This window comes from Drosophila elegans, unplaced genomic scaffold, assembly GCF_018152505.1.
Source record: "Drosophila elegans isolate 14027-0461.03 unplaced genomic scaffold, ASM1815250v1 contig_208, whole genome shotgun sequence".
Taxonomy (NCBI): Eukaryota; Metazoa; Arthropoda; class Insecta; order Diptera; family Drosophilidae; genus Drosophila; species Drosophila elegans.
Window position 1 is genome coordinate 8549145 of NW_024545578.1, and position 13902 is coordinate 8563046.

General features: G+C 37.4%; 5 protein-coding genes across 9 annotated transcripts; 3 read left to right on the top strand and 2 right to left on the bottom strand.

Annotated features, from left to right (window-relative positions):
• Positions 1–327: 327 nt before the first annotated feature.
• LOC108146996 (protein ABHD18) lies at positions 328–3765 on the top strand. 2 transcript variants are annotated; one of them, XM_017273261.2, is made up of 7 exons: positions 328–570; positions 1637–1904; positions 2304–2416; positions 2479–2617; positions 2677–2766; positions 2834–3543; positions 3605–3765. In XM_017273261.2, exons 1-7 carry the CDS (start codon positions 482–484, stop codon positions 3726–3728), a joined length of 1533 nt encoding a protein of 510 aa, XP_017128750.1. In that variant the 5' UTR covers positions 328–481; the 3' UTR covers positions 3729–3765. The 2 variants fall into 2 exon arrangements, with proteins under 2 accessions (XP_017128750.1, XP_017128751.1); XM_017273262.2 differs by lacking the exon at positions 1637–1904 and having other exon boundaries at positions 329–570.
• A 222-nt stretch (positions 3766–3987) lies between these two features.
• On the top strand, positions 3988–5268 carry LOC108146830. The gene is made up of 4 exons (XM_017273025.1): positions 3988–4108; positions 4455–4651; positions 4713–4971; positions 5032–5268. Exons 1-4 carry the CDS (start codon positions 4048–4050, stop codon positions 5211–5213), a joined length of 699 nt encoding a protein of 232 aa, XP_017128514.1. The 5' UTR covers positions 3988–4047; the 3' UTR covers positions 5214–5268.
• A 79-nt stretch (positions 5269–5347) lies between these two features.
• On the bottom strand, positions 5348–8981 carry LOC108146827 (kinesin light chain). 4 transcript variants are annotated; one of them, XM_017273020.2, is made up of 6 exons: positions 8921–8981; positions 6859–7485; positions 6533–6653; positions 5987–6466; positions 5622–5927; positions 5348–5561 (listed from the first exon to the last, which is right to left on the bottom strand). In XM_017273020.2, exons 2-6 carry the CDS (start codon positions 7458–7460, stop codon positions 5544–5546), a joined length of 1527 nt encoding a protein of 508 aa, XP_017128509.1. In that variant the 5' UTR covers positions 7461–7485; positions 8921–8981; the 3' UTR covers positions 5348–5543. The 4 variants fall into 4 exon arrangements, with proteins under 4 accessions (XP_017128509.1, XP_017128510.1, XP_017128511.1 ...); XM_017273021.1 differs by lacking the exon at positions 8921–8981 and adding an exon at positions 8805–8914; XM_017273022.1 differs by lacking the exon at positions 8921–8981 and adding an exon at positions 8802–8914.
• A 401-nt stretch (positions 8982–9382) lies between these two features.
• LOC108146826 (ankyrin repeat domain-containing protein 12) lies at positions 9383–12324 on the top strand. The gene is made up of 3 exons (XM_017273018.2): positions 9383–9639; positions 10182–11800; positions 11860–12324. The coding sequence occupies exons 1-3, from the start codon at positions 9507–9509 to the stop codon at positions 12031–12033; spliced, it is 1926 nt and encodes a 641-aa protein (XP_017128507.1). The 5' UTR covers positions 9383–9506; the 3' UTR covers positions 12034–12324.
• Positions 12150–13792, bottom strand: LOC108146828 (hsp70 nucleotide exchange factor FES1). The gene is made up of 5 exons (XM_017273024.2): positions 13669–13792; positions 13536–13610; positions 12587–13127; positions 12318–12526; positions 12150–12259 (listed from the first exon to the last, which is right to left on the bottom strand). The coding sequence occupies exons 1-5, from the start codon at positions 13708–13710 to the stop codon at positions 12209–12211; spliced, it is 918 nt and encodes a 305-aa protein (XP_017128513.1). The 5' UTR covers positions 13711–13792; the 3' UTR covers positions 12150–12208.
• Between the last annotated feature and the right edge of the window lie 110 nt (positions 13793–13902).

The window sequence follows — 13902 nt, forward strand, 5'->3', positions numbered from 1 at the left end:
CTCTTAATCGTAGTCGGATTTTATGGTCGGGCTGGGTAGTATTTAATTTTTTTATTTTAAGTATTTCTCTATATAATTTTAATGCGTTTTTATATTTTTCTATTTTTCATAATATTCAATAAAATAGAAAATTGCACATAATAGCTGATTTTCCGGGGAAGGCAATTTAATAAACATTTTTTTTAATTCAAATAAATAAAGAACAAACTTAAATTCCCGTTGTTCCACTTTTCAGCATTCCAAGTCAACGAAAAATTGTGACACTAGCCTGACATAAAAATCAAAACCAATGTTTGTAATTATTTTATTTTAGTAATCAAATTTCTGGTTGTAAAAAATATTAAAAAATTTTAAATTGCCAAGTCTTATCACCATGGATGTTTCTTCTCCAAAAAATTATCGATAGTGCTTTAGACGGCTTTACCATCTCTATCGGGCGAATTGTTTATTTTCATTTAGGCAAAACAAGAATCTGCGAAATATGCCCAGTAAACTAGATAGTCTGTATCGCCGTATGCTGATAACGAGGTTCTTCGAGAAGGGATGGGGGACGCCTGAAAACTTGCGCAGGTAAGTGTTTAATTATCATAAGATAATCATGAAAATTGGTTGCGCCCCCATTCAATTAATTTACGTAATACTATTAAAATTTTGATCTGGTTCTGGTTTTTCTCTGGGGCTAATTTAATTATATAAAAAGAATCTGTACTCCCGCATGTGCCTGTTTAAAAATGTATGCCTTGTTGGCTTAGTTTAAAAGATATGATATTATGGGTAGTTTTATTTCAAGTAAACACTGATAACTTTCTGCAACCGGTGTCCCTCGATTTCATAAATAAGCTAAGCAAAATAATATATTCAAGATCTATCGAAGCTCCACGGCTCATACTAAGGTGTTAACTAGCTTAAAAACTACCAATTTAAATCTAATCTCATTCACCATTGATAACTTTCAAAAGTATAAATAGCCGAAGGAAACCATCATATACATACATAAATAATCTTTAATTAAGGTCAATAAAAAGTGGAATATTTAATGGCATGAGCATTGACTATTACTAATCATAACAAATTACTATCTGGAATATAATTCGGTAATTAATTGAACTTCAGGTGTTAACCTATATTCTGTTATTACATTCAGAAAAGTATTTTGTTTTATATTTTATCATCAACAAAGAGGTGGTATTTATGTTAAAGTCATTTTAGTGATATACGAACGGGAAGAATATTGTTTATTTAGTGGTTTTACTATGCAATTGTTAATTTACTTTCCAGTTCCCTTCTGCCAGTGGACACTGGATAATTTCCAGTGGATATGACAGCAATTTTTTGTTCTCACACACAGGTTAGTGGGAAAAATATCTCTTCAAAAGTGAGGATAAACCAACAAATTGCCGATTGCTAATGATTGATTTTATAAAGGTTTTTAGGTTGCTTTCATTAACTTACATGCGATCATAACTAAAAGCTGTCATTCAAATTGGAAGATTTCTGAAGTTCAATCAATTTTTTTCCCAAAAATTGCTTATAATTCTAGATTGTGTATGCAAGATCATTTCATTATTTACACCATTAGAGTTCATCTATTAACTTTACTTTTATTAATTGTCTTTGCTTTATGACAATTTTTTAGATTGTTTCAGTTCCGCAAAATAATATCCAATAGGGATTTGTGTTTCAAGCTCGTACCCCGTGATTATCCAGTGGAGATCACGACAAAAGAAATTTCTGCAGAAAGCACACTGATACAAGGCAAATTTAAAACCCCCCTTGAGTTACACTTACCCGGAGTGGTTCCAAAAGAATCCCAGCAGGCACATTTTCAATTGTTGATCCCGAACAAGTGGAAAAATGAAAGGCACAAGCCGGTGTGCATTCATTTGGCTGGAACTGGTGATCATGTGAGTAAAACCGATACATCCGTGGTTTAAATCTGGAAATAATGTCTGTTTACTTTCGATAGAGGCCGGACGCCAAACGATCGGCCTACCCAACATTTTGCCAAAAGTGGGTTCCTCAAAGAAAACCTTTTCAGTTTTGTCATAATATCTCTGAAGTGATTTCTATGGGAATTTTATTTAAAGACTAAGTTATTTATGTAGTTTCCCTTTGCGTGCTCATTTATACCTTTAATTTCTTCTACTGTTTTGCCCATTATTTCGATTCATGATCTTTTGGTTTACCCCTGCTGAATTCCTCAGGAAATCCATAGAAATAATTTTGTTTGGGATCATTTTCAACAATCATTTAAACAAAATTTAATTTTTAATTCTACTAACTAAACTTTTATAATATTGCAGTTCTTTTGGCGTCGAAGAAATTTTATAGCAAAACCCCTTTTGAAGGACGCCAATATAGGATCCATAATACTTGAAAATCCATTTTATGGTTTAAGAAAACCAAATAACCAAACGTAAGTCCGTTTGCTTTAGCTAGCATTTTGTAAAATAATAATATATGTATATTTTTAATTAGGCGATCAAATCTGCATAATGTGTCTGATATCTTCGTGATGGGTGGGTGCCTGATTCTTGAATGCCTTGTCCTGTTGCACTGGTGCGAAAGGAATGGCTTCGGTCCTCTTGGCGTTACTGGATTGTCAATGGGTGGACATGTAAGTTAAAATTTACGAACTCTATAGAGTTATCTTTTTACCAATTTTTTGTTTTTCAGATGGCTTCATTAGCAGCTACAAATTGGCCAAAGCCCTTGGTTCTTGTGCCATGCCTATCTTGGTCCACCGCCTCTGCTGTCTTTACCACCGTAAGTGTTGTTATAATATAGAAAAAAAAGTCATTTAATTTTAATTTTATTCCATGATTGTTTCCAGGGTGTAATGAGTCAATCCATTAATTGGGATATGTTGGAAACGCAATATTTCTCTGATGGACAGTATAGAGAACGCCTATCCAAAATGGTAACAGTAATAGACGACGCCTTTTCAGCAGGCCAAAGTTTTATTCAAAACTTCAACCAATCCCTGCACGAACTGAAAGAAGACATTAGTGATACGAGAAAAATTCAGGAGCGTGGAAACAGCAATACATGTGGCGACAAATATGAGAGTCAGGGAAGTTGCTCCCAAGAAGATAGTTCGATATTTTTATCCAAGTCTTTAAAGAGCACGAAAATGGACTCTGAAAATGTAACAATAGATATTAAGGACACGCTGAGTGAAAAGGTTGCGATCGCAACAGCAGAACCCTCCAAGGATTCGAGCTCAGCGTTGACGAACCTTATGAAATTCATTCTGCCCCTTTCCTCGCAAAACAAATCGGATAAAATAGATATTACCAAGACGAATTGGTGGGAACGGGAGGCCTTGCAATTCATGCGTGGCATGATGGATGAGTGCACCCATCTGAAGAACTTTTCGGTTCCCTTCGACACCTCCCTGATAATTGCGGTGTGTGCGAAGGACGATGCCTACGTTCCGCGGGAGGGATGTTCCAGTCTCGAGGACATCTGGCCGGGAGCAGAGATACGATATTTGGATGCTGGTCATGTAAGCGCCTATGTTCTCCACCAGAAACTCTTTAGGTTGGTATACTTTTGGCTCTGTTGTGATATTTATTAGTAAAACTATTTAATTTTTTTTTAGATCTTGCATAATAGAGGCCTTCGACAGGGCCAAGAAGATCTATGAAAATGACGCTGGCGAAAGTTTGAAATGTGATATAACCTATCAGCAGTTGCTAAACAAATATGAAAAAAATATTCAGTAATAATAAGCTAGAAAATAAAAACATAATAAACAATATGTTGCCATAAACAAAGAGTTTAATTAATTGGGGTTGTTTTCTGGGATGGTGCCTAGTTTATTAAAAAACAATTATATGAATTTTGAAGTATTAAAAGAAGCTCTAACTGGAAACAAATTAAAGTGTAACGAAAAAAATAACAGAATTTAAAAAAAAATTGCTTAAGGAAATCTATGCTTTTTTCATTGTGGCCAAAAGGGAACTTTCTGTTGTTAGGATTTGGTCACACTGGTGTTTAGCTTTTGTTTTCGTCGACTGAAATAAATAAAGAAACTATAATAAAATGGATCCAGTCGTTTTAGTTTTATCTTATGGAGCAACAACTCCAATGGAAATTGTTGAAAGTATGAATAGTTTACTAAATAAGACACGAACGTTAATTAGTATTCCCTTGTTTTGGTGGTATAAAATTCTCACGTTGTTGTGGTTTTGTTTATTTGCTTTTAAAACATTAATTAAAATTTAAATTAATTACAATTTGTGAGTAATACGGCTTATGAAAAGTTTTCCGAAACGTGGTAATTAAATGTACCTATTTTGAATGTTTTTCACATTTAATGAATGGGAGCAACTTTAAAAACTGACTTTTGAGACAATTAGGGTCTCCGAAATAGGAAAATTACTTTTCTAAAAAAGTAAACCTTGCTTATATTTTAACATTACCATTAAATAAACATTGTTTTGTTCCAGACATTTTCTCCGAATTGGATCAACCAAAAGAATCAACTTCAACAGAATGTTCACTGAATTGCTATAAATGCATTATTAAAACCAAGTACTATAACACATCAATCAATTTAGTTCCTTTCTCTGGAAAATTGGAAAATGTTCCGGAGAAAATTCTGAGTTCTACTGAGGCTTTAATAATTTACTTTGACTCAAACGATGCAAGTATTTATTATGTAAACTTATAACATTAGGTATTCTAATAAATGTGTTTACTTGCAGACTTCCTTTATCGACACTATTCCCAAGACATTATCCAAAAATGAACAGATCCAGTTGGGATTTCTTATAACGTCTCCGACTTCAGGAGAAGAAAGTGGTCTATCCTTCGGCGAGATAAAAGAGCGAACAAATTTCTTTTTCGACATTATAACGTTAAAGAGCAATGTGGAAAGTAATTCAGATGAACCGGAGAAGGACTACGAAGAAGTTGTGGAGGGTTTAAAAAATGTTGTTTGGTCTAATGTTAAATTTGGTTCCGGTACGTAAAACTATTTTCACTAATTAACAAAATAATTAATATGATAAATTCTATATTCAGAACACAAAGATGAACTAAGCTCGGACGAATTGGATAGTCAGTTGAAAGACTTTGAAAACTTACTGATTACTGCGCAAAGTTTACGTAACGATACGAGCCTAACTCGAGAGCAATTTCTGGATAGAGCAGAGCAGTTTGCTGGAATTGTTTCCTCGATTTTAAATGACAATGATAGCGATTAGCAAACTTATTATACTGTTTGTTACTATTAATAAATGTTAAGTTGATTCCATGGTATCAATACCTTTTTCCAATTGTAAACGGGCTCTGTTTCCGGGTGATTGTACTACCACTTAATAGAGTAAACACAATTCCGTTAAATATATTTGGTTTATTATTAAAAGCGGTACATATTTTTTGACGAAATAACAAGGTATAAAACGTTGTTTATTTGCTAATGTATGCTTGAGAGCTTATGTATATTAAGGAATGAATAAATAAAGTGTGTGTTTGTTGTTAACTTTCAATCATAAACATAAAGATTCCGTTGTGGGCGATGAACAAATAATATTTCATGGTTTCGCATTTTTCTGCAACAATAGATAGTTACATTATAGCTGGCAGTTAGCTTTCATGGTTTGTAATCTTACCTCCTCGGAGAAATCCATATCCTCTTTAATTGCCTTCGATCGTCGCTTTTCGTTTGATGTTAGCAGTTGTGAGACCTTTGTTTGTTTAGCTAGATCGTAGGCTTCTTTTTTACTCCGCATTGCACAGTCTTCGAGGGTTTCGGCAGCTTCGAACATGCCTTGCCGCCGGTAAAGTGCTCCCAGATTTTTTAGAGTGGTTGTGACCGTGGGGGAATCCACTTTAGCCGCCTTGTGCCATCCGCCGTATTCGCCATACGGGGTGTTCTCCCTGTTATCAAATTTGTGCTCCTCACGCTCCTCAGCCACCTGAAAATCAACGTTACTTTGTAGAGTTCACTCGGTAACTTAGTATACACAGATATTACCTGCCAAATGGTCTTGTTTTTACTGTCGATGGCTCCGAACTCACGTTCGTGGGCTCGCGTCAAGACCTGCTTATAGAGGAGCTCAGCCTCGGTATATCTTCCCTGCTTCAGATAGCAGCCAGCCAGATTGTTCTTAGTCTTGGCCACATTGGGATCATCGGGTCCCAGCTTGGATTCGTAGATGTCGAGGGCTCGCTGGTAGTACTTCTCAACCTCGTCATACTTACCCTGATTCTGGCAGAGCAAGGCGAGATTGTTGAGTTGCTTGGCAACGTCGGGGTGATCCTTTCCCAGGACCTTCTCGCGGATCTCCAAGGCACGCTTGCAGAGGGGCTCGGCATCTTTGTACTTGCCCCGTTTGCCATAGAGGACGGCCAAATTGTTCAACGTGGCCGCCACGGCTGGATGGTTCTCGCCCAGTGTCTTTCCTCGAATCGACAGAGCGTCGTTCAGTAAATTGGCGGCCTCTTTATACTTGTTCTGAATGGCATTAAGTGTTTCTAATTAATAAACGCATAAATTGAGTTAATTAAAGCAAATACGTACCTGATCACGATACACGAGAGCCAGAATGTTCAGCATTGTTGCTACATCCGGATGGTCGTGACCACTGGTCTTTTCGAGATCTTCCAAAGCTTGTTTGCACAGGGGAACAGCTACTTCGTACCTGGAAAAATATTAAATTGAGAGAGTTGTAGATATTTGAAGAAATATAGATATTAATAGCAATAGTAGAAGTAGTAGTAATAGAGAATAATAAATTCAGTAGTCTTTTTTAAAGCCTTAAAAATCGTTTTAAAAAGGTTAGAGCTTATGGGAGGATTTAATAGTATTTATATTTATTGATTCAACTTGAAAAAACGTTTTCGTACCTGCCCTGCGATGCATACTGAATGACCAGGTTGTGCAGAGTGCGCAGACGAGCTGGAATCTCGTAGCCGGAAGTCTGGTTGGCGAACTGGCTGGGCGGAGTGGGCGACATGTTGTTTCTGTCATCGTTTTCCTCATCGGGGAAGAGCTCCACCACCGGGTCGGTGCGCGACTTCTCGCATGTGTCGTCCTGCTCCTGATTCTCGTCGTACTTCTTCACGGAGGCCATGAACTCCAGGTGCTTCTTCTCCTCCTCCAACTGGGCGACGAGCTGCTCGGAGGCCTGGAACTTTTGCTGCGTGTTGGCCAGCTCGTCGCGGAGCCAGGCGTTCTCCTGGTGGAGGCGGCGCACCTGTGTCTTGAGCTTCTGCTTCTCGGCCTCGATGTTCTGCAGATGGGATGTCAGGGCCATCATCACCTGGGCCTCGCTCAGACCCAGTTCGATGTTCTCGATGTTCTTCCGCAGCATGTCCGACTTTTCGTTGTCCTTCTGGACCTCTGCGATTCCGTTCATAATCGAAACATGCTCCACTCGCAAGGCTTCGAGGCCTTGGAGCACTGTTTTTGTGTTGGTTATTATTTCGTCCTGCGACATTTGCGTCATTTTGCCGATTTTCTCGATTTTCTGTCTGCAAAACATATACGAAAACCGGATTAATAAAGGCTGTCTCTAATCTTTTCCAATCTTAAAGTGTACTTATGTGAATGATTATTAAATTAAAAGCGATAAATCTATGTTTTAAATGTGTTTTACAGCCTGTATGATTTTATAGCTTTGGAGACAATCATTTTAACCGTATATAAAATGATTCAAGCTGCGTTAATCAATACGATGAAAAAAAAAATTTGTAATGCGCATGCTTGTTAAAAAAGAGGGTTGAAAATCGAATATCCCTTTTTTATTATATTCGTTTAACGATAACAACAATGACACGCTCAGGAATTTATAAAAATTTTAAGGAATTGATCTTCTAAACACCTTTTAACACAAAAACATAATCCAATAAGTACTTATTATTTGACCAATTGGAATTCGGTGTGTAGGATTTTCAAGTGGAATTAAGGGCGGAAATGTATTCGATTTATATCGAATATGTCCTTCTAAGACTTTTCTTTCTTTTATTTATCAACATAGCCGGTACAATTTATATAAACATGTCACCTCTTTAAAAAGTATTAATGGCTAATTAAATCGTTTACAATACCAATGTTTATGGGCGAAAGTTAATTACACTTGGCGTCATGCAATAAATAAAAACGAAAAGCAAAAAATATTTGCTTACATCAACAGTAGGGAATTATGATCTTTACAGACCGAAACTATTAATACCCTCATATACTTAAAAGACATATGATCACAAAAATAGTTTGCCACTAGATATTGATATTATTTTATAGTCTTTCCATTATCTCTCGTCATACGCCTTTTGAATTGGAAATCTAGATTGCGTAAAAAGAGATTGTGAGGCGATCATGACGGAATTACTTGATTTGATTCCTTATCAAGATCAAGAAAGTTTCTGCTTCACTCTGCCGGAAAAGCTCCAACAAACAGTGCGTAACAAAAATACAAATAAGTTTACAACGCTTTATCCAAGTGTATTAAGAAAGTGAGTCACTTTATGTACATTGAATCCATTAACACATAAACATAACGTTTCAGTGCATTAGACATTCGCTTCCATATTCGTCATAATAATTTGGCACAATAATGAAGTCAGTGTTAAATGCGCTTACAATCTGAGATTGTTTTCGCCACACGAGATGCAAGTATTTCACTTTTCCAAGGGGCTTAATTATTTACATATGTAAAATGGATCATATTTTCCAGCACTAACTTTTCTTCAAGTGGTATTATATTTACTTGCAACATACACACATATGTACAAGTACATGTGTTTATGTGTGCGTTAATAGAATATAACTTTAAATCTCAAGTTACGACTACCTGTGTGAGTTTGTTTGAATTGCCCTTCACTATTCTGGCTTGCTACCAGAAGTAATTACTTTACTAAGATCTTAAATAATCAAAATTTAACAAACTTTTGAACAAAAATAACTTACACTGCAATACTTCTAAAATAAATCCGAGTGTGACCGTAGCAGGGGCGTTTGGATATCTTGGACTCGGTTCATTATTTTAATGTGTTTGCGAAGAGGTCATACTGCTAAGGGTAGTACGGAGTGGAATCGAAACACAAACTAAATAAATAACTACCATTGAATAAACAAAAAACCTTAACGGACGTGAATAAAACACAATATAATTATAAATGATAAATTAAAATAAAGAGCAATATGTATGTATACCAACGCACAAAACACAAGTTCCCAAATAATTGGTTGCAAGAAAATGATGATTGCAACAAAATGATCGAAAAGAGTAGGTATTGATTTTTTTGATTGACAGAACAAAACTTTTTTTAAATAACATATATAACAAATTTATCAGAAAAGTATTTAAATTTAACGAACTTGTTAAAAACATCGATTTTTGTTTAATGATAATAATATATTCGCAAGCCGGCATATTTTTGCATTCGAGATACGGTCGCACCATTCTTTTTGTATTAAATTTTGTAAGACTTTTTCAAGTCTCCGTTTTTGTTCTATATTTTAATTTTTACCGTATAAAACTGAACAAAAGAGTATGCCACCCCCAAGACCGAAGGGGATAGGATTTAATACAGGAGCTACCCAACCCAGATCGAACTCAAATACGCCGATGTCGGAGAGGCAACAAATGGCTTTACTTATCCAGATGACAGCTACCTCCTCGACAGGTAAATATACAAAAATGTTAAAAGACATTGTTTTCGTTGTGATTTAAGGCCAGTTAAACGTATAGTTAGCATTACTTGCTATATAAATGCTTAGATTAGTTAATAAAAGAGTTTAGGTTGCAATTTATAAGTGGGTACCTCGCTTCTTACATATTTACATACATACATACGTAGTACCACATACCTTTCTACATACATACATAAATGTATCTGATTCTCTACGCAAGTAAAGTAACAACAAAGTAAAGTAAAAATATCTGAAAAAAGGTTTCAGTTTTGTAACGTCAAATAATGTGTGAACTTTATTGTAGTTTTTAAATAATATGCATATTTAAATGTAGTTTGGTAACTGAAATGAGATACAGAAGTCTTAAAAATATATTACTATGGACTTATTAATTACTATTTCAAAACAATTTTTTGCGGTAAACATATTTTTAGAAAATAATTTTTAATTTATCATACTTAACCTTTTATATATATTATTCGAAGCTCAATCACTCAGCCGTCAAATGTATTGTATAAGATTCTCGATCTTCCAGATTCATCCCGCACCAATCTTAAGAAGAATGAATGCAAGAAAGGAGACACAGAAAACGACGAGAGCAGCCTGAACGAGAAGCAAGAGGTCCTGGACACTAAAGACAAATCTTCGGCGGAGGAAAGCAGCAACGATGGTAAAAACAGCGATTCGACTCATCAGGGAACTTCGGCTGCCAAGCGTTGTTACTCGGACATAGAGGACGATTACGAGGAATCTGGCGAGGACGTGAAGAAAAAGAAGCGCAAGGACTCAGAGCATGGCAAGGACTTGAAGGGGGCCTCCCTAAAGCTCTCCTCCAGGGTGGAAAAGGGTTCCAAGCTAGCGGCGACGAAGGGATCTCCGTCGGGTAACAAAAGCAGCGCCTCGAATGCCGACAAGGAGCAGGTGGAGATCAGCAAGAATGTGGACATTGAAAACGAAACGGAGTGCAGCGATGATTACAAGAGCAACGACAGTTTGTACAACGGAGGACTCAAGGTGCCGCCACTGAAGATTGTGATCCCGCAACAGAACTGCTCCATCGACACTGAGGGCAATGTGTTGAGAACCGGCAAGGTGACTGCCTCGCGCAATGCCGCCCTGCCCTATGTGGTCAGCTCCAACAGCGATTCCATCGACACCGTCATAACCAACCAATCAATTAGCCCGCACGAGAGTCCCCAGAAAAGCAACAGCATTTGCTCCACAGTCCTGGACGACAAGAACATAAAGCTCTTCAATGACGAAAAGAACCTGAGGGTCCTGCGCAGCTCTCATCGCACTGGGGTCACTAGTGTGGAGCGCAGTTCCAACAACTCCTCCCCGCAAATGCAGAGCAGCTCTCCGTCGCCGGCGTCATCCAATCATGCCAACGATCCTGCGGATGTGAAGCTATCCTACGGCAACATGACTTCAAGTCCAATCCCACAGGGCCACCAGTTTGACCAGGAGACAATCACCAATGTTCCGAGCCCCTCAACGTCGTCAACATCCTCGTCCAAGGAGATAAATCCCTCCTCGAACGTGGAGCTTCATCCGCGGAAGCGAAAGATACGGCCCAAGAATACCGATGATAGTTCGAAGAACTCAAATGCCGCCGATTCCGGTGTGAATTCCGAAGAATCTCACCCGCATGATCATCCCTTCACCAATGGCTTCCAGATGTTCTTGAGCATCCGTCGTCAGATCGAGAAAAAGTGGAAGAGCCTGTATCCGGTGAAGCCAAGACCTCCCCAGGGATACAACGAGTATCTGCTAACCAAGAAATCGTACTTATTAAGGCGCAATGCGAAAACTTTAGCTCCGGACATTCCCCGCACTGTGCCGCAGGCAATGGAGGGATTCTATCAGGATCAGGAGAAGGCCAGGCAAGATCTAATCCAAGCCCACACCGTTGAGCGGGAAAAACTGTGCATGAACGTTGAGCAGGAGATAATACGAGTGCACTCGAAGGCTGCCAGGAGTATATCTGGCCAACCGGCGCCCTATTCCGTTTGCACATACCTAAAGGACGATGAGGTCTACAACTTGATCACCCCAGAGCAGGACGAAAAGGAAAAGAGTGCTCGCTGCCGATTTAATGGACGATTGCTACTCAGCTGGTTGCAAGATGTCGATGACAAGTGGGAGAAAATCAAGGTAAGTTTACTTTTCCAATTCATGCTCGATGACATTACTAACTTTTTACTGTTTCCCAGGAATCCATGGTGCTGCGGCATCATAACGAGGCGGAAAGCCTGCATGCCGTTCAGGTCATGGACTGGAATATATTCGCAAAACGAAATAGGCTTTGCGACAACCCGACTGAAGTAAACTTGGAACACGTTCCCATTGTTTCGGTTGGAGATGACTTTGACACATCGCCAACATAACTGACAAATGGAAATTAATAAATTGTTACAAAATTACAAAAAAACACGAGAATGTGTTTCCCTGCAAGTTTTGTAAATTAGTGATACTTTTCAAAACCACACTCAAAACACTCTGATTTGTCAAAAGTTTTTATTCAGCTTCCTATTAACGTGTAAAATTTATTTCTTTTAACGCTCAACGTGCATTTAAGTTGTCCACTATATTTCTTGCATAGTTAACCATTTCCTGTAAATAAAGTAGGTATGAAATTTGATAAAAAACAACAGATGTATTAAAGTCTTACTTCGCAATTTTCCGTCTGTTTGTTTTTGGAAATAATAAGCTGGAGAGTGGACAAGATTTCATTGCGTTTCTCTGTGGAAAGTTTTAAATCAGATTCCAACGAAAGGGACGATAGTGCAAACAGGGTAGTTTCTTGCTTGACATCGAATTCTTCGATGGGTTTTAGGTTTTCCACCAGCACAGGAAATACCTCTGCTTTCACAAAGTCATCTGAAAGAAGTTAAAGGTAAGGTTAATGTATAAAGGATTATCGGAAATACTTGTACATACCTCTCACCGACTTGTCGCCCGACGTTAAAGATGCAATAAGGAATGCAGCCTTTATGTAGACATTTGAGTTCGTGGACTTCAGACAGGGTATCAAGGCACTGATACCCTTTATTCGCTTGAACTCATTATATCCCGGCTGAAAGTTTCGTACCAACGATGATATCGCATAAATGGAACTCCGTACGATTTCTTGATTGGCATTGCTCAAATTTTTTGTGAGAACAGGCAGAAACTTATCGTTTATGAGGGCATTTTGACAAAATACATTATTTTGTGCCACTTCAGCAACTGTATTGAGTGCCGAGACTCGTACTTCACTATCTGAATCCTTTATATAGCGAAGTAAAGTTGCGGTTCCCCCCAATTTTACCAGGGTGATGGCATTATCTATATCGTCAATGTAGCTCCTTATGGCATCTAGACTTTCGATTTGGTCTTCTGTGCTGGCTTCGTCACTATTCAGTATGAGCAAAGCTGCTTTCAGAGCCGCTGTAGCATCTGTTGTCATGGCATTCAGTGCATTTGCCAAGAATTCCTTTCTCTAAAAAAGAGATGAGATGATGATTATTAAGAAATATTATCTTGAGGAGTTGAAAGATGTGTCTTAGAACTAATGCAGGTAAAATACTTTGAGATTCATTTCATTTCATTTCATTTAGGATCTAAGATTATTTTATTCTACTTTAATAAATTTGACCAAACATGATTCATGTTGATTCACCTTAAATATATATTTTTATACCCCCTGATTAAAAAATCCCACCTTGGAGAAGCACATGGCCACAAAAGTTCTAGATGATTCGATTGATTCATTGGTTGAGACAAGATAAAAGACTTTTAAAACACTTATAATAATTCTGGAAGTTTTGGAAGCAACCTTGAGTAATAATCAGCTTGTGATAAATTCTAAATGATCTTTGAATACTTTAAACTCGGAATGTTTACAAACCTCAACATCTGGTGCTTCATTCAATTTTGGCTCGGCATTTTCATCATGATGTTGCACCGTATATTTGAGCACATTCTATAATAAATTAAAGTTAAAAACGATTTGCATATAAAAACGTAAACATATTACTAACCTGCAAGCTTAGCGCTCCTCTTGGTACGTTTGGATCGCTCATTTTTTAAAAATAAACAGACGACCTGCAACACAAACTAATTTTTTGTTTTTGACGAGAATTAGTGATGGAACTAAATGTATATCGCACAAGACCGATAAGCCGAAAAGTCATTAATTTTTTTTGTTTACTTTAATAAGTTTGACACCCGACAGGAGATTTGAAAGACCGTTTTATTTTTAATAAATAACATAT